General features: G+C 34.2%; 1 protein-coding gene across 1 annotated transcript in view; it reads right to left on the bottom strand.

Annotated features, from left to right (window-relative positions):
• Positions 1 to 14,142, bottom strand: part of CFAP47 (cilia and flagella associated protein 47) — a gene marked incomplete at both ends in the record, with an annotated part of 427,079 nt that extends 412,937 nt beyond the window's left edge. Inside the window, 4 exons of the mRNA XM_081278126.1 lie at positions 199 to 337; positions 4,060 to 4,175; positions 11,266 to 11,417; positions 13,933 to 14,142. Coding sequence (XP_081134252.1) covers positions 199 to 337; positions 4,060 to 4,175; positions 11,266 to 11,417; positions 13,933 to 14,142 — 617 coding nt within the window. The remainder of the gene's footprint in view (positions 1 to 198; positions 338 to 4,059; positions 4,176 to 11,265; positions 11,418 to 13,932) is intronic.
• Positions 14,143 to 21,341: the final 7,199 nt, after the last annotated feature.

The raw sequence follows: 21,341 nt of genomic DNA, 5'->3' as shown, positions 1-21,341 counted from the left end.
CTGTTTTGTGTACCAATATGCTGTTCTCTAGTTCTTCCCATTTCTGAGACCCTGGTGGTTGGCAAATAGTAGAACCTCAATGAATGACTGCTGAATGAAAGGAAAAGAAGCTCACATACAATCAAAGGTACACCTGAAGAGTAAACAGGGCAGTTATTAAGACCCATATTAGAATTAAGAACCATAATATATACTTACTTTGCCACTTCATTTACAATTCTGGGCTGGTCTGCACAGAAATTCACTCTGAGAATCATTGATGACTTAGCCTCCACAACACCACTAGCTGGAGACATGAGGATGGGTAGTTGGCCCTGGTAGTCTGTTTTAAATATACCTAAGGGGAATAAGAGTAATGGTTTACATATGGACCCTTACAATGCTTCATTCACAGTCTTAGTAGGGGACAGATATTACAGAGAAGATAGTCTAGTGTTGACCAAGAATGACAGATTTAGTTGTAATTCCAGATGCCAGGGTAAGCCAACAAACATGAGCCTTGTGTTAGGACTCAAGTCTTACAGATAGCTGAACAATATTATCCTCTTACTATGTTTAGACAGTTATACTAAGAACTTTACATATTTTATTCAATTTAATCCTCAACAATTCTATGATATAGGTTCAATCATTTATCTTCATTTTACAAATATGAAAATAGAGACTCAGAAATGTTGAGTTACTTCTTCCAAATGCAACAGCTGGTGTGGAAGATTAGATTCTTGATTCCCAATTTTTCACCCTTCTCTGCATTCAAACTCTTATTCGACCATGTACAATGTATGTTTTCCCATCTCCTGACACTGAGCTTCTTTGTGTGATTTGCTTTACCAACAACATGTGGATAGAATCAATAGCATGTGTTTTAGTCAGCATTTTGCTACTGGGACTAAAAGACCGGACTAGAACAATTTTAGGGAGGAAAAGTTTATATGAGGGCTCACGGTTTCAGAGGTCTCAATCCATAGACAGTAGGCTCCATTCCTTGGGGCTCAAGGTGAGGCTAAACTTCATGGCAGCAGAATGTGGAAGAAGGAAGCAGCTTGATGATCAAGAAGCAGAGAGAAATCTCCACTTGCCAAATACAAATATATACCCCAAAGCCACACCCCCACTGCCCAGGTCCTCCAGCCACACCCCACCTGCCTTCAATTACCACTCAATTAATCCCATCAGGTGAGTGATTCACTGATTGGGTTAAAGCTTTCACAGCCCAGTCATTTCTTCTCCAAGCCTTCTTGCATTATCTCACACGTGAGCTTTAATGGCATGCCAGTTTCAATCCATATGTATTTCCTTAGGGAAGTGGGAAATGTTTTTCCTGAGTTATTGCTATCCCTTCGGCCTATGCCCCAGAATATGAAAATGTGGAGCAAATCCATCCAGTTGACCCACAGACCTTCAGTAAGAAACAGAACAGCTCAGCTTCCTTGGCTTGAAGCCGTACATCCAGCCAAGCTAAACCTAGATTTGTCAAGTTCCAGTCAAACTGCATCTATTTAAACAATAATAAATTGCATACCATACTCTCTGGCTTACATCGTGTTCAATAAAAATCAGCTATTAATGTTATAATTCTCTTTCTACAACCTCTATCACTATTTATTTCTCTTTTGTGAACTGCTGTTCCTTTTTTTTTATACATTAAATATAAGGGTTCCTTAGGGGTTTGCCACACTTTAGCGAGTGCTGTCCATTATATTATGCTATAAAAATCTATTCAAATCATTGAGGATGGTCAGCAAAGAAGGAAATGACTGCAGTTTAAAGCATGCTAAAATAATATTTTTTCAACCTTCAAAGATAAAAACTGAAAGACAATAGGGGTATTATCCATACCATAAAATTATGAAAGGGAACATGGAGTTCATCAACTTACAATGTACTAATATTAGAGACACCTTAAATAATGAACCATATCTTCCCAGAAAGAAAAGGCAAACACAACTTTTAAGTCAGGAGAAAACTTAGAAATCATTTTTATAAATGGTGAGAAAAAAATGTATTCAATAATTTTTGGCCAAATCCCTGGATGTTTACTCCATAATGGGCTATAACAATAAACCACAAGAAATTGTTACGTGGATAAGCTTTTGGGTCTACAAAACCAAAGATAACATCTCTAGCAACACGACCAGAAAGAGAAAAAGCAAAGCTGTAAAAATCATAAAACTTCTGTGTTTTTTATTGTCTTTTTAAGTACAGATATAAATCTGTAAGCATTTTAACATTGACTCTAAAACTATAAAATATTTGTCATGTGAAATGCTTTTTAAAATTTTTAAAATCATCTTTGGTTTTGGAATCTATTTTCTGCAGAAGTGTTTTTCTTAATGAATATACATTGCTATTATAATTAATTTGTATATGTACTTGTAGATAATAAGGACTTTATGACACTTTAGATGCATCACTACTGTGAATATAATACATACTATCAATTTTGGTAATGGTAGAAAAATAATCAAATTCAAGAGTGAGGGACAAAGTCATAAGAAAATATAATTCATTGATAATAATTTGTTTCAGTTTGTAAGTTAATAGTTATCATTTCACAGTATTCAGTTATAATATACCTCACCAAGTTAGTACAAATATTACATATAAAATTTTAATACAATACTAAAAGATAATTTGGATTATTTTTCCAAAAATATATGAACCCAGGCCTGTAGCTTAATTTTATTTCTTTTATTTCACTTAGTAAAATTATATTAAGTATTCAATTAAAATTAAATCCATATTTATCTTTTACCAAGGGATTTCAGTTGTAATAAAACTATTTAATTTGGTGAGATTTTAGAATAAAAAAGATATAGAATTGTGATTTAAACTCTGAAGGATTATGAATGAACAATAGTTAAGAGAAATTCTGAACAGTAAAATAATACAAATAAAAATCTCTCAGTTGCATATCATTGTTTAAAGTATAATCACAGTCCACAGGACCATATGGTCCATAATCACTTGCAATGAGAGAGTCTATCCTTTACAATGGAATAAGACTACAAATGAGCCTAATATATCATAAACTCACAGATACTGGACATTCAATCATTTAAAAATTAAAACATTGTAAGTATAATAAGCAATATTCAATTAAAAACAGTTATCAGTTTTATTTTTTCACACCCTAGGAAAAAATCAGTAATGTGATATATCATCTTTGTCTTAATAATTCCCAATGATCAATCAGGCAACCCCAGATAACTACCACAGTTAGTAGAAAAGAGTTTTGGGATTAAGATCTGGTTTATGTGTTCCTTAAGCTATCTCAAAGAGAGATCCGGCCCTGTCTAGCACTAAAAGAGGATAAATACTTACTGAGTGCCTAGGATGAGCCAAACACCATGCCACAATTTTAAGGTGTACATAATTAACAATCATACATTGTATTAGTCTCAATTTATAAACAATCTAAAATTTAACAAAAAAAAACTTGCCCCAGCTCACACAGATAGCAAGGCACTGTGCCCTAAATTCCGCTGTTTGATAGTGCTAAGGTCAATGTCACCTCTATGATACCTTCCTCCTCCCTTTTCTCAGGGCATTCACCAATCATCTGAGAGTCAGGCTGTATTAATTAGTATCATAAGAAGGCAGGTTCATTTTTCCTGAATTATTGCATTATCTGCCCTTTTACAGTCATGCTATTTAAAGGCTTTTGATTTGAGCTATTTCAAATGATAGGCATATTTTTGATGATTCAGAGAACCTATTAATAAAACAAGGCATACATTTAAAAAATGACCCATAATGGGGGGGGGCATGGGGAGAATGGGACTTTGGGCAAAGGGGAGGGAGGTAAGGGGAGGGGGTATGGGGGTAGAAAAGATGGTGGAATGAGATGAGCATCATTACCCTAGGTACATGTGGTGTGACTCTATATCATGTACAGCCAGAGAAATGAAAAGTTGTGCTCCACTTGTGTTTAATGAATTAAAATGCATTCTGCTATCATGTATAACTAATTAGAACAAATAAAATAAATAAATTAAAATAAAATAATTCGAATACTTCCAAAATTGTAAGTGAATTTATATGACAGAAAATATTTACCTGGAGCTTTGCCATGGTTAATAATTCTAATCTCTTTAAAATACACTTTACTATTGGCAACTAATGTGCCAAAATCAACTAATGATGCAACTTCCAATTCACAAGATGGAATCATCCTAAGAGAGGAGAAAGAGGACCACATAATTTTAACAATCAAACAAATTCATAGTTAAATCTATAAGGGGACAAATATAGACACTTTTATCTCCTAAAAACACATTTTGATTTCCTTACAGATCTACAGATAGCATAGTTGTCAGCAAAAGGAATTAAGAAATAAAGACGTGAAGACAAGATAATGAGATACATTTTTAATAAAATTTAGGTTTTATGCATATAAGTACATGGTATACCCTCTTAAATACTCACCTTGAAAGACTACCCACTTAATATATGTATCAAAACATATTTGGAATTCATCTTGGGAATCTCCATTTAAGTCGATAATACATTCATCTGACCCTCAGAAAAGCTGGAATTGATCTTAAGAAAATAGTTTCAAAGATGCAAAATATGATGAAATAAAAGAAGGTTGTGGGGCTGCAGCTATGGCTCTATGACAGAGCGATTGCCTGGCATATGTGAGGCACTGTGTTTGATCCTTAGCACACATAAAAATAATTTTTAAAAATAAAATAAAATAAAGGCATACTGTCCATCTACAACTACAAAAAATAAAAAAAAAATAACATTGTAATGCTATAACATATCATTCAGGGTATAAAAGAATATCTAAGGACAAAATGGTACAAATGACTTTTCATATATGCCTCTAAAGTTCACCATATCCTAATAACATGTGTTTTCCTAAATGTGCATAAAAATCCATTGTTATCCTAACTGCACATTTCCTAAGTATACATTTATTTTATAGCTGGATAGTGATTTATAGTTTACAAAGTACCCTGTTTGGTACTAAATTCCCCCAAATTTTCCAAAGTAGGGAAAATATTATTATCAATCCTATGTTACAAAAAGCCAAAGACTCATGACTTTCCTAAGTAATTATTTGGAAATAAATTAGCTTAATTTAGAATTTATTTTGTTAGATTTGTAAGCATAATATATTTAAAGCCTAACAATGATAACAATAATACCAATAATAAGTATAGTAAAAATGAATCTGTATTGAGTTCTTGGGTTATGTGCAATAAACATGCATTAAGTCATAGTAGTATTAATCTATCAGGAAAACATGATCATAAATGTTTACACATTAAACAAGAGAAACCCAAAATATACTCACCAAAATCTGACAAAGCTGGAAGGAGAAAAACAAAAACAATAGTAGTTGGAAATATCAAAATTCTCCCTTTGATTTGGACCCACTAACCCATAAATCTTAAAGATAGACTGCCAGAAAAAAACAAGTACCCAATAATATTTAATTTACATATACAGAACAATCTGCCCAAGAAAAGAAGAGTGGACATTTGTCTCAAGCACTTATGGAATATTCACCAAAATAGACTGTATTCTTAACCATAAAGGTGAACAAATTTAAGGTATTTGAAATCATGTCCAATGTTTTAGCTAATCATAACAGAATAAAATACAGATCAATAAAAGAAAAAAACAACAGGAAACTCTTTAAATGTGCAGAAATTAATGAACACACTTATAATCCACAAGTCAAAGAAGTTTCAAAGATATCTAAAAAACATATACAAGTGAACAAAAACAAAAATGCATCATATAAATACATGGGACAAAAATAAACAGTGCTGCCAAGCACAGTGGCTCACGCCTGTCATCCCAGCATTTCAGGAAGCTGAGGTAGGAAGATCACAAGTTCAAAGCCAGTCTCAGCAACTTAAGAGAAGCTCTAAGCAACTAGACCCTGTTTCTAATAAAATATAAAAAAAGGCTGGGGATGTGACTCAGTGGTTAAGTGCCCCTGGTTTCAATCCCTGATACAAAAACAAACAAACAAAAAAGTAGGGTGGAGGGGAATGTTTTAAATCAATGACTTAATTTCCAACATCAAGAAACTAGAAAAAGACAGTAACATAAACTCAACTCAAGAAGGAAATAAACAATAGAGAGCAGCAATCAATGGAATGTAAAATAAAATGATAAAATCAATAAGAAATTAAGATTTTTAAAAAATAAATAAAGTTGATAAACCAATTGCAATATTTAAAAAGTAAATAAATAAAAAGATAAATCACTGACATCAGGAATAACAAAGAGGACATCACTATGCTGTTACAGTCATTTAAAAAGAAAAAAATACTGAAAACTTCATATTCATATATTTGACAAAATAAAACTGTAAGAATTCCTGGAAAACCGCAAACTATAATAACTCAACCAAGATGAAACAGGCAATATGAACAACCCACTAAACATCAAAAATCGAACTCATCATTTATAACATCCTGAAAAAGAAATCTCCAGGCCCAGACAAATTCACTCTTTAAATAATTAGTATCAATATTAAAGAAGCTCTTTCAGGGTCTGAGGTTGTAGCTCAGTGGTAGAGCACTTGCCAAGCACATGTAGGGCCCTGGGTTTGATCCTCAGCACCACATAAAAATGAATAAATAAAATAAAGGTATTGTGTCCATCTACAAATAAAAAATATTGAAGAAGAAGAAGAAGAAGAAGAAGAAGAAGAAGAAGAAGAAGAAGAAGAAGAAGCTTCTTTTCCAGAAAATAAAAGAGAAAATATTTCTTAATTCATTTTATGAGGTTGGTACTACCCTGACACCAAAGCCAGACAAAGGCAATACAAAACAAACAAAAAATAAATAAAACAAACTATAGACCAATATCTCTCAAGAATTGGGACCCAGCAATCTCAAATATAACATTAGCAAACCAAATTCTAGCATACAGGAAATTTATGATACTGTATAACCAAGAGGAATTCATCCCATGTATATAAGTCTAGTTCAGCATTCAAAAATTAGTCTATGCAGTCCACCATATAAATAAGTTGCAAAAAAATCATGATCATCAGGGCACAGCGGCTCATGCCTATAATCCCAGCAACTCAGGAGGCTGAGGCAGGAAGATCAACAGTTCAAAGCCAGTCTCAGCAACTTAGTAAGGCTGTAAGCAACTCAGCGAGACCCTGTCTCTAAATAAAATATAAAAAGGACTGGGGATGTGGCTCAGTGGTTCACTCCTAGGTTCAATCCTTGGTACCAAAATAATCATCATCATCATCATCATCATCAGAATTTTCACAGAAAAAGCTTTTGATAAAATTCCACATTTCTGGGGCTGGGGTTGTAGCTCAGTGATAGGGTGTTTGCCTAGCACGTGCGAGGCCCTGGGTTCAATCCTCAGTACCACATAAAAATAAATAAACAAAATAAAGGTATTATGTCCAACTATAACTAAAAAATAAAATATTAAAAAATTCCACATTTCTTCATGATAAAGACTCTTGTAAAGTTAAAATAGATGGGACAGACAATAACAAGGAATCTAAAAATACAAACACATAAAAATCTCCTAGAAATTGAGGTCAGCAAGGTGAGATGATAAAATATCAACTCACAGAAATCAATTGTATTTACATACTATCAAGGAACATTTTAAGACCAAAATTAAAAATTCAATGACATTTACAAACACTCCAAAAAATGAAATACCAGGATGCACACTAAGACACTCATGCAGGATCTTTGTATTGAAAAATGACAATATGCTAGTAAAAGATATCAAAGAAGACCTAAATAAATGGGGAGGCATAGCATGTTCATAAATTGGGAAATTTACATAATAAAGATGTTAATTCTCAAATTGTTCTACATGCTAAATTTAAATCTTATCAAAATCCCAACATATTTTTTGTGGGCTCAGAACACTTATTCTGAAATTCGTATGGAAAGGCTGAGACATTAAAATAGCTAAAATAATCTTATCAAAACAGTGAAGTGTGAAGAATTGCTTTGTTACATTTTAAGAAACACTTTGCACTAAAGGTAATTAAGATAGCATGATGTTGGTAAAGGTATGGACATATAGGCAGTAGAACAAACTACAGAACTCAGAAAGAAATCAACATTAATATGCTCACTGATTTTGTGTGTGTGTGTGTATTTGAGAGAGAGACTGAGAATTGAACACGAGTATGCTAGGTGAGCATTCTACCACTGAGCAACACTCCTAGCCCCTCCACTGACTTTTTTTCCAAAGATTCACAATCAATTCAATGGAAAAGGTTAGCTTTTTCAACAATGGGGGTCAAAGCAATTGGATATCTACTGGGAAAAGAGAAACTTTTACATAAGCTTCACATTTCATACAAAAAAATAATTCTAAAAGTACCACTGATCTAAATGTAAAACTTAAAAATAGCAGAAAATCTTCATGATCAAGGCTTAAGCAAAGAGTTCTTAGCCTTGACATTAAAATCATGAACCATTAAAATACTGATAAATTGAAATCAAAATTTAAAAAGAAAAAAAATATTGCTGTACAAAATATTATGTTGAAAGGATGCAAAGTCAATTCATAGACTGGGAAAAAATATTTTCAAGCCACATATCCATCAAAAACTTGTATCCAGAATACAAAGAAATTGTAAAAACTTAATAAAACAAATAAACAATATAATTTTAAAATGAGCAAAACAAATTTACAAATATTTCATCAGAGAAGATATTCAGATGACAGAAAAAACACATGAAAATTTATGTTCAACATTATCAGTCATCAGGGAAATGCAAATTAAAACTACAATGAGATTCCACTATCTGTCAGAATGGTTAAAATTTAAACATAGTGACAGCAACAAACACTGGAAAGAATGTGGGCAAAGTGTATCACTCACACTGCTCATTGGAGTGCAAAACGGTACAGCCACTATGGGATGCAATTTGGGATTCTCTACTAAACTAAATATGCAATTACCATATGACCTAGCAATTGCACTAGTGGGAATTTTCCCAGAGAAATGAAAACTTATGTTCACATAAAACTTGTGCAAGAATATTAAAGCAGTGTACTTATAATAACTAAAAACTGCTATCAGTCTCTATTCTTCAAAAGATCAATGCTTTAAAAAAACTGTCGAATTAAAAAAATGTTCCCTTTCCCTAGAAATGCCATGACAAATAATATAGCACATTAAATATTTTCATGAAAATGGAAAAATAAATAAATAAATAAATACTGCAGTATATACATACCATACTATGGAATAGTACTCAGTAATACGAAGGAACAAAAATATAGTCAACAACATGGCTGAATCTCTGAGGAGTTTGCTGAATGAAAAAAAAAAAAAGCCAATCCCTAAAGATTATATGCTGCATAATTTAATTTATACAAACTATTTGAAGAAACAAATTTTCAAAGTGGAAGACAGATTACAGTTTCCACAGTTTCAGGGATGGCAAATGTGAGGCAAAAGTGAGGTAGGTGGAGCTGTAATAAAGCAACAGGAAAGATCCTTATGGTATTAGAACCCTTTCAGTGTCTTGCCTGGTGGTGAATATCTGAACCTAGGTAGATGATAAAATTGTTTAGCACTTAATAAGACAGACACACACAGACAAGCAGACATGCACAGGAGTTCAAGCATGCTATGGGAATCTTTTTTTTTTTCTTTCTTTTTGTGGTGCTGGGGATTGAACCCAGGGCCTTATGCATGTGAAGCAAGTCTTCTACTAACTGAGCTATATCCCTAGCCCAGCTATGGCAATCTTAATAAGATAGATCATATTCATGTCTATTTCTCCATTGTGATATTATCCTATACTTTTGCAAAATGGTACAATTGGGGCAAACTGGAAAAAATGCACAAGGGCTCTGTTTTATTTCATGTAATTGAATGTGAATTTTCAATCATCTGAATCAAAAATACATACAACAGCAACTCTCTGTGACATACACACACACACACACACACACACACACACACACACATACACCTTCCTTCAGTCTTGTCCCACACATAAAGAGGGTAATGGGTAATGCTGTGTTTATGCTGCAACTTTGGTGAGAAATGGACTCTGATGCTCTCATACATCATACATTGTGTGAACAAGACAAAATCTTTTCAAGACCAAAGGCATACTCAACCCTTCTCTCCATACACAGAATAAGCAAGCAAATCTGAGTGCCACTGTCATGGTTATGCCAAAATAAAAAGTACACTAAAAATGGCCCTACTTAAAAATTTAAAAGTAACTTAATGCATGCAATAATTAATACCTTTCCTACTATGTGTAAACTATTTGATTCCTAGGTAGAATGGAATTGTGTGTTAAATCAGAACTTCTCAATAACATGGAGAACCAAAATAATTGCAGATCTAAATTTAGTTTATATTAATGAAAAAATTTAAGGGAAATTATTAAGAAGTATACACCTAAAACTATATAATAGAAAATATTCCAATATTAAATCTTAAAGTGGTAGATAAACATAGACAAAAGAATAATACCTATAGAACCACATTTTGCTGGGGTAAAGGAAGATCGTGTGTGTGTGTGTGTGTGTGTATAAATAAAACCATTTTAAATTTAAACAATAACTTTAATGGGCAATTTAACAATAAACCGAAATATGCTTTATTTGGGACCAGGAATTGAACCCAGGGGCACTTAACCACTGAGTCACATCTCTAGCCTCTTTATATTTTATTTTGAGACAGGGTCTCACTAAGTTGCTTAGGGCCAAAATATACTTTTTCAAGTACAAAAAGAGAAAAAGAATCATTATTCATCTTTGTCAAATAAATAATGTGTATCAAAATTAATCTCAAATCAATTACTTGCATCCATTATATTCATTCACATTTTTTCTTTTTTAAATATTTTTAGTTGTAGATGGACACAATATCTTTATTTATTTATTTATTCATTCATTCATTTATTTTTACATGGTGCTGAGGATTAAACCCAGGGCCTCACACGTGTGAAGTAAGTTCTCTACCACTAGCCACAACCCCAGCTCTCATCCACATTTTTCAAACAATCTCAACAGAGCAACATTTTGACCTTTAAGCCAAAAATCTGCCCTATTTAAAATTCAGTGAAGTGAATATGACAATACTGTGAAATTAATATGAATATAAACTTGCAAAAATCTAATAACATTCAATTATTTGATACTTATATTTAAATAAAAATACTAGAGAATGCTGTAAACACTACAATTTTCTAGAAATTTTTTTTTCAAGTTCAGCTATATGAAAACAATAGATACAAGTCAGAGAAAATACAGACTATGAATATTACATACCCTATTAGAGGAACTTCTATTACTTTATTTCCTATTGAAATATGTAGTTGGTCGAATGTGTTTTCATCTTTATCAGGATGATATTCCACCATAGCTGTCATATGAAGACCAGAAGCAAGTGCCTTATCCAGATTGGTCAACATCAGTTTGAACTTCAGTGGGGAAAAAAAAGATTCAACAAGCACTCTATCAGTGAATCACATTTACCACTGAGCTGTATTTCCAGCCCCCAGATTATACACCTTAACTCCTTAAAAGAACATAATGTGAGCAAATGTAGATAGGAGTGTACATTATTATCAAATCATAGTCCTTATTCCTGCCCTAAAAGCAAAAATCTTTCAATTTTATTTTAATTGACAAATAATAATTTTATATATGTATGTGGTAGAATGTGATGTTCTGATACATGTATACATTGTGGAATGAGCAAATATGGCTAATTAACATGCATTGCCTCACAGACTCATTTTTTTTTCATGAGAACATTCATAATCCTCTCTTAGCAATTTAAAAATATACATTATTAACGATAGTCATCTAGTTGTTTTAGTAGATCACCAGAACTTATTCCTGCATGCATATGTACATACACACATTGTGTACACACATGTGTATGTATCTTAAATACAGGAAGTACGCAATATTTCATATACTTTCTGCATGGGGACCTGGGCTTCATAACTTGGAGGAAACAGAAAGAAAGAATAGACCAAAGAGGAAAAAACATTTGCTAGCTTCAGGAAAATATTAAGGTAGAAAGAGGAGAACTGATAACTGTTGATCACTTATGATGTGTCAAGCATCTATTATTTCAATACATCTATTATCTCAATACACTTTAAAGTCCCATGAGGTTGATATTAAGGCTCTCAGCAGACAGATTGACTCTGACTGTAGAGTGAAACCAATATCTAAAGTCACTCAGAAGTGAGGATGCCATAACAACTAATCTACCTGACTGTAAAACTTAATACCTTCCTCCTTCACCCTCAATCAGTAACAATAGAGATCATATTGAAATTAATTATTCAAAGCCAAATGCTTTGCATCCTACTCTTAGCAGCTTATGAGATGACCAATTAGGCAAAACTAACATTTACCAAGAGTCACTGAGACTCAAGTCCAAAATATAAGGAACGTTAGTAAATGCAATAGGTATCCTGGAGGGTAGAAATAATATGGGGAGATATGACAATTAATGAGACCTCACATTGACCTTAAAAGGTGGATGAGATTTGGGAAAGTGGGGAGCAGGAGGATCTTGTAGATGAGGGAAGTAAAAATGTGAGTCAAAAGAAAAGGAAGTCTGAGCCATAGGCAAGAGGGAGAAATTACGAAAAAGACTGGCTTAACCAAACCAGAGGCCACACAAATTAGCAAAGCAGTATTAAATGGATAGTGGGAAACTGAAAAATAGTATTGAAATCAAGCACAGAACTATCAACTGTATGTCCCTGGAAAATAATAACTGTGTATTCTTTTTCTACCAGCTACCTACAAATAGATGATGTGCAACATTGTATATGGTGCATAGTGCATACTTAATATATAGATATTCAGATATCTAACAAATCTGTGTTATTAGATATCAGAATAGTTGTTAATCACCTCCATGGGGTGATTACTCCAGGTACTGTAGGGAAGGGGCACTAGCAGCCTTCTAGTGTGCTAGATATATTTAATGATTTGATACAGGTGGTGGCTTCATGAGTATATACATATACACAGTAATCCAACAAGCTTTACTTTGAGATTTGTGCATATCCATGTAGATAAACACTGAATTTTTTTTGAAGAATAGAAAACAGAACATGAAAATCTTTTTTTTTTTTATTGCTCTCCTAGTCACTAACAGGTTTGCCTATGTTTAACTTTAAAATTATGGACATCTTTTATGCATTCAGATGCATTCACTAGGAATATCTTCTGAAAAATCCCAGTTATTTATTGCTTACTTATCCAAACTTATACATTTCCTATATCAAAAGTCTTGTGAACTAATAGACACCCATTCACAGATACGATCTAAAATAACAGAAAGAGATATGAAATTCTGTCCACTTTGAAGTCAGAAGACAGAGTCAATCTCTCAGAACACTAATATTCATGATGGACAGACTTGTACTAAAATGTTCCCATTAGGTTCTAGGTCCTACAAGAGCAGCAATTTGTCCAGTTAGTATTCCTCACATCTCTTGACTGTTACATAATATGTGCTCAACAAACATTTGTTAATATGTGAAATTAAAAAAAAAAAAAAAAGCTTTCCAGTAATTCCATAGTTCTGGAGAAATCAAATACTTTATGACTCAAAGGGTTAATAGAGAATTTTATTCTCATGGTGCTTAAGGCAACTATAGAATCATGAAGCCAAGGTGCACAGATTCGGGGTTCGTACAAGTAGTCAAAGGACCCCTTCCTTTCTTTCCAAACTCGGGATGAAGAAACAGATTCTAGGTCAGCTTCAAGCAAAGAGGGTGGGGAGTGGGGGTACAGCAGCACATATAGAAACACCTGCTAAACTACCGGACCTGGGGAAGTTCAATCCTACCCCCACCTCCTCAGGAGCCCACTGCTGGGCCAAAGGGAAGTGTTAGGTGAGAAGACATTCTCAGAGTCCCCGCCCTCCAGAGGTCCTGGTTCCAGCACCTCTCAGTGTGTCACCTGTGGTTTAATTGGCTCTTGAAACCTTATCTTCTGGTTCCAACGGCCGAGATTGTGTACAGTAACCGGGAGGCGGTAAACTTTCCCAGCCACCGTGTTCAGGAACTTCAGCTCCGACGGGGTCACCCGCAGCTGAACGTCCTTCTTCTGGCTGTCTGTGTCCCAGGGGATAGGGGAGGCCCTTTCAATGTCCATGGCTGACTTCTCCATAGTGGACAAATAGTTTTGGACTTGGCCGACCCAAGACAAACTTGGTCTAGTTGCTAGGCGACCATCGCTAGGCAACCGTTGGACTCGGAGCTAGCGCTTGGGCTCGCGCAGGCGCATTATCCCTTCCTCCATTGTGTACTTGCAAGTCGCGCGAGTTGGCTACTGAAACAGAAGCCGCGGGTGCCTGGCAAAAGAATCCGGGGTGGCAGGTGTCACCAGAGCAACGGAAAGACATGTTACGACAGCCCCAAACACAGAAACTGCTCACTTATTTGTCGTGGTTTGGCAGAATTTTATGATGGCATTTGGTGTAGTGGGCATTTTCCTGGACCTCTCTTCAGACCAAGCTTTTAAGATCAATAAAATAATTTACACATGGGGTCAATTAAGGCAAGAAGATGTTACAGAAACGGAGGATTTCAGTGGAAACAGAGTCAGGGTCCCTAAGTGTCCTGCTCAATGGCCTTTAGACCAGCATTTCTCAATTAGTGTTGCTTATAATACCAGAATCTTAGATTGATATGAAAACCAATCAATAGGGTCGGGTAAAATAATTTACAGTCTACCCCTGATTGATAATAATGTAGATTTATTTGTATTGACATAGAAAGATATATATTACACAGTATTAAATTTTGAAAAGTGACCAAATGGTATGTATATTATGAGACATATTTCTTTTTACACATATATGCACACACTAAAACCAATCCTTTGGATCTTTGTTAAGATGCCAATTTCATTTCAGTATATATGGAGCAGAGTCTAAGAATCTATACATATAACAAATTCCCAGGTGATAACAATGCTGCTGCTCCAGGAACAATATACTGAGGACAGAGGTATTAGGGACTTTGTTAACTACACCAGGTATAAGCTTCTTCTTTTGTGAAATGAAAGTTACTCAAGATAGAGGATCCAACATCTTAATTGCTAGATGAAGACCTTTTCAACAGGCTTGAATTTACACTGTGCAATGCCTACTCTCTCCTCATCCTTCCTCTACTATGATCTCAGAGTTTCAAAACATATCAGGTGTTTTCATTTCCTCCTTGATAACACACATGATGTTCACTCTGAGATGAATGACCTCTCCAACTTCCAACCAGTTAATCTTTTAAGACTTAAGTACTTTTAAAAAATCTTTCCCATAACAGTTTTACAAGATTTTCATGGTACCAAGATGATAAGTAAATTATTTCTTTCTACAAGGAGGAAGAGATTTGTAAGTAATATAAAATAAAGTTGACAAGTTTCTTGAAATGGTTGTTGTAAATAGTTGAAAATAGTGTTTGTAGTACTAATGGTGATTATTATGTGCAAAATTCTTAGGAAGCCAAAGATTAAAAACATCTGCATCCTCTTTCAATAGTTTGTCTTAGCTTAACAAATAGGAGATGTGAATCACCCCTGGACTTTTTATGCCAATCCCTATATCATGTCATAGTACACATCTCATCTATATCCCTGAGCCCTAAAGCAGGACAATTTTATAACATTGAAAGGAACACAGTGGGTCACAGAATTTGACTGAATCAAGACCACAGTCCATGCATAGCCTCCTAAACAGTCTCTGGGGGAAAAAAAGATGGAAATTTTAGAATTCCATTTTGTCTATTCTCAGGGAGAAGAATAGCCCAAGTCTGGACTTCTGTGTAGAACCTAAAGATACAATGATACATATCAATTAGAGAAAAATGTTGTTTCTGTTCTGTTGGTATTCCCATCAACTAAGGAAGAGTGTCACAGTCTGCTGTGCTTAGGTAAATTTAAATTTTTTAATCTACTCTTTTATCAACTGAAAATGTCACTTTCACATGAAGCATCCTAACATCAATCTACATCACATATTTACCTCTAAATTCTCTAATTTCTATATTGAATAATGTTCACCTAAGGTTTTTTTTTAACCTTTTCAACTCTGCATGATAATTCAATTACTTGGACAAATAACATATGAAATTTTATATAACAGTAATTCAAAGCAGAAATAGGAAGCAGGGCAAGATGGTAGCTGAGTAAGATCCTTCAGCAATCATCTCCCTATATCCACAGAAATTGGAACAGTTATTCACACACCACATTACTTTTACAACAACTAGAAAGTCAGGTGAGAGATCATAGAATCTGGTTTTAGTATCATAATAAGCAAAAATTCACTGAAAAAGGCAAGAAGGAAATAGTTGCCAATGTCACTCTTCCTGCAATTCCAAGTAGCACAGAGAGATACCTCCTACTTGGGAAAGAGAAATATTTAAATTTAGGCCTTATACTTGAAACCCAATACCAGGCCCACCATGGTGTACACCCAGCGCTAGGCTGAGTCCTACAACTGCTGCCTCCACTACAGTAACTACAGACTGAGCCAATGGAATTACATTAGAAAGGCAGGGTATTATGGTTTAGATATGAGGTGTCCCCCAAAAGCTCATGTGTTAGACAATGCAAGAATTTTCAGAGGTGAAAAAATTAGATTATGAGGGTTGAACCTAATCAGTGGATTAATCTACTGAAATGAATTAATTGGGTGGTAACTATAGATAGGAAGGGTGTGACTAGAGGAGATAAATCACTGGAGGCATGCCTTTGGGGTTGATAGTTTGTCCCTGGTGAACAGAGCTATTTCTTTGCATCCTGGTTTTTATGTCCTGAGCTGCTTCCCTCCTCCATGCCCTTCTGCCTCACCTAAGGCCAAGAGCTATGAAAATCAGATAATCATAAACTGAACTTCTGAAACCATGAGCCCCAAATTGTTATTATAAAGTCTTTTGGTCACAGCAACAAAAATGCTGACTAAAATGGAGGGCTAAGTGACTGGTTCTGCAACCCTTGACCAAAACTTGGGCAGCAGAGAGGGGAGCAGGACTCTACTTGCTGGAAAATAGAGCATGAAAGATAGTGCCAGATTTTGCCTTGGAGCTAAATACTAGGCCCACTGCAGTAGAACCCAGTATTACACAGAAACCAAGGAGCCTTTATACCCTGGCCGGAGCTCACAAATGGAGCCTTCTGTGCTGCCCCAACATTAGGCAGAGATTTATGTGCCATATATATGGAGGCCATAGGAGAGATGACTCCATGAAGATTGAAGTGATAGAATGGTTTTTGAGTTTGAATGTGTCAAGAAGTAATTTAGACTATTAGGGCTTCTTGGAATAAGAAAGGGGGGTATGGAAATAAATTACTGTTAAAGCACAGAATCAAACTAAAAACAACAAAAATGTTAATTACTTAGAAAGTGGAAGGTTATGCATAACAATAACAATAACCTCTTACTTGGATTAAAAGTGAATATCACTTATTGAGATATATATATAAACATAAAATCAGAATGTTCATCCAAAAAATTAAGTTATAGCTATATTGGGTAGTTACCGAGATGGGAAGTATATGTGATGCTGAGCTAGTTGATAAGAGAACACTATATTATTATCTTCTAAAGTAAAAACTAATGACAACATCAAATCTAATGAGAATGTGGGCAACTAGATAAGTCATAAATTTCTGATGAGAATGTAGTATTTTACAACCTCTCTGGAAAACAGTTTTATATTTTCTTATTAAACCAAACATGTAGTTTCATACATCCCACTAATTGCAGTTATGGACATTCATCCTAGAGAAACCCAAACTTATTTGCACACAAAATGTAAATATCATGAATATCAGCTTTATTCATTATAGCCCAAACCTGGAAACAGTCCACTGTTCTTCAAGGGATGAATAAACAACCTACAATGCATTCATATATAAAATACTACTCAACAATGAGAAGGAATGAATGATGGATACACATGCAAAATCATGGGTGATTCTCCAGAGAATTATGGTCAGTGAAAATATATATTTCCAAAAGGTTACAAGCACATGATTCCTTTATGTTATGTGTTTCAAATGACATTTTGAAAATGGAGGACATATCAGTGGTTAGGTATGGAGTGAGAAGAGAGCCAGGTATGGTTGGTTTATAAAAGGGAAAGATAAGGGATTCTTATATTGAAGCAGTGACCGTGACTGTGACTGTGGATACATGAACCTACATAGGTGATAAAATTGTATAGAACTAAACACACACACACATAGACAAATACAAACAAACACAAATGAGGACTGGTATAACTGAGGATCTAATACAGATGTCTTATATAAGTCTTAAAATCTTGGTTATGATAGTAAATTATAGTTTTGCAAACTGTTATCATTAAGGGAAATGTGGAAAATTTTTAATGGTACTAGGGATGTAAACTTGGAAAATTTTACAGAAGAAATCTCTATTATTTCTTACAAATGCATATGAATCTATAATTATCTTAACAAAAATTAAATTTAAAATAGAAATTAAATAAAAGGTAATTCAAGTAAATAAAGTTTAAAATGCTACTCCCAAAAATGTTCCTATTGGGACATCTGGAGGAATTGTACATAAGGTCTAAAAAACTGAAATAAAAACTCATTGTGTTTGTTCACAATATTCTGGATGGCAAGTGTAGCACTTTGCTCAAAATTCTAAATCATTCTACTTTTGTTGTGCATTTACAGGGAGATTTACTTTGTGTATAGGAGTGCAATTCAGCAAGACATTGAGAAGAGCATATAAAATTCTGCAGAGACAGTGCACCCTGTGAGAATTTGCCCAATAAATTTGTGCCTGGCAGGCAGATTGATTATCTGGTTTCTAGTTGTTCCCAGTGTCTTCCACTATATTTATAGATAGCTATAAGTTGTCTATTGTTTTCTTGTGGAAATGTACATGGCCAGCGGTTGCTCTTTTGGTTGACCTTTATGGTGGAAAAATGTAAAATCAGTAATGAAGCCCTTGATTTATTTTTAGTTGCAACCCATTCTTTCCTATGCTTCATGAAATTTTGGTATAATAAAAAATGCTAGTAGGTAATTTTCATTGTATTTGGCATCCTTGACTAGACTGATCATTTCAAGCCTCTCATTCCTTGTGAGTCATTTACATGTGTTCTTTGCCAGTATAAGGAGTTGTGCTTCCGGACCTATATGCATATCCCCCCCCCACCTCCACTCTGCAGGGAATTTAACTTGTTTAATGAAAAACTGCTTTCAGATTATTTCAACATAGCCACTAACATGCATTGGATTGATAATTAGAAATGAATACATCAGTCACTAGAAAGGCAATTTGTAAATCAATGGAAATGTAACTGATGTGACACAGCAATCTGTATACGGGGTAAAAATGGGAGTTCATAACACACTCGAATCAATCTGTGAAATATGGTATATTAAGAACTATGTAATGTTTTGAACAACCAACAATAAAATAATAAAAAAATAAATAAAAAATAAAAAATAAAAATAATAAAAAAAAGAAAAAGAAATGAATCTGGTGTATTCATCTATACAAGCTATTGCTAAGGCTACATTTCTTTTTTTTTAACTCTTTTTTATTTGTTCTAATTAGTTATACATGACAGTAGAATGCATTTTAACACATTGTACACAAATGGAGCATGACTTCTCATTCCTCTGGCTGTACATGGTGCTGAATCACACCAGTAGTGTAATCACACATGTATATAGGGTAATAATGTCTGTCTCATTCTACTGTCCTTTCTATCCCCACCACCCCACCCCTCCCCTTAGTCCCTTCTGCACAATCCAAATTTCCTTTATTCTTCCCTACCTCCACCCCGTCTATGGATCAGCATTGCTTATCAGAGAAAACATTCAGCCTTTGTTTTTTCGGGATTGGCTTATTTCACTTAGCACGATATTCTCTAGTTCCATCCATTTACTGGCAAATGCCATAATTTCATTCTTCTTTAAGGCTGAGTAATATTCCATTGTGTATATGTACCACATTTTCTTTGTCCATTCATCTGTTGAAAGGCATCTAGGTTAGTTCTCTAGTTTAGCTATTACAAATATTTTAACTAAAAATTACATTAATTACAATGAAATGAAATGAAAAGGTAGCTCATTGATCACAATTGCCATATATGCAGGACTTAATAGCCAGTAATAGTCTGATGTTTTATGCTTCTATTATTTTCTTATTAAAAAAAACATTTTCAAAAGGTTCCAGGATAGGAAAATACCTTGACAATGGTATGACCAATACTGGTTAAATAATGAACAAAAAGCTAGAGTTTAGCCCAGCAGGACAATGTACATGACAGGAGCTGAAAGGATATACTTTATACTGTTTAGCTGTTTATTTCATTTAGAAACTTTATCTACAAGCATAGCACATCACTAGGTATATGTGCTTCTGAAAACATCAATGCTTATCATGACCTTGGAGGCCTAGGTAGATCAGTTGTACTATTATTCTCCCTTTTCTCACTTTTAAAATAATTGTCATTCTTTATTATTTTTCTCTACCTGCTTTTAGACACTGATCAAGGAACTACAGAGGAAGAATTACAGAGTGGACTTTTTAACTCATTTCTAAAATAGTCAGATACTGCTGGGATAAAATTTTGTTTAAATGTATACATAAGAAAATTAAGATGGTCATTAGAAAAGAGAGTCCATTGGATATTATTCAGTTTCCAAAGTTAAGAAACTTTTCCCTAGTCTTGTGGAGTCTTTGTATAGAAGTCACAGAAGAGGAAGATATTTACCCTCAAGTTGTTCCCAGTATCGAGGCAAAATAATATACTTTCTTACTCAAACAGCCCAATTCCTCAATTATTAATTCTTCGAGGAGCTTGAAGTGAGAGGAAAATTCAAGTTAGAATTTGGGGGTTTAGATTACATCGTGTTTCAAATAAACTACTTATGTGTCAGTGATTAATCCTTCTGAAGATGGAAGAATATTAGAAAGATTAGTTAACCTCTTTAAAATCAATATACAAAATATTCCTTTGAAGTCTCATATTCACCCATGATCTAACTCGAGATTCTCAGTCATTTCTCAAGGCTTTATTTTAAGTTCCTCTTTGTTTAGCAGCTTGAGTTAATCAAATTGTGGGTGACAGAGAAGTGCCTGTCAGCTCAAGTCATTCCCTCCAAACTATTTGATGTGGGCCTCAAAGGATCAAGATTAATTTTTCCTGCCCCTTGTTGCAGATATCTTCGTGTTTCCATCAATGTTTAACTTCTGATTTTTGTTCATAAAGTGGGGTTTCATCAATTGGCAGGAGTTTTTAATACATCTACATTTCATTTTTCTATGGTGTTTTAATCTAGGAAATTATAGTATGCCTGTTTTGTGTCTTGAAACT

The sequence above is a fragment of the Spermophilus citellus genome (genome assembly GCF_964194105.1).
Source record: "Spermophilus citellus genome assembly, chromosome: X".
NCBI lineage: Eukaryota > Metazoa > Chordata > Mammalia > Rodentia > Sciuridae > Spermophilus > Spermophilus citellus.
The sequence above is the reverse complement of the archived record's forward strand: the minus strand, read 5'-3'. Positions and strand labels throughout refer to the sequence as shown.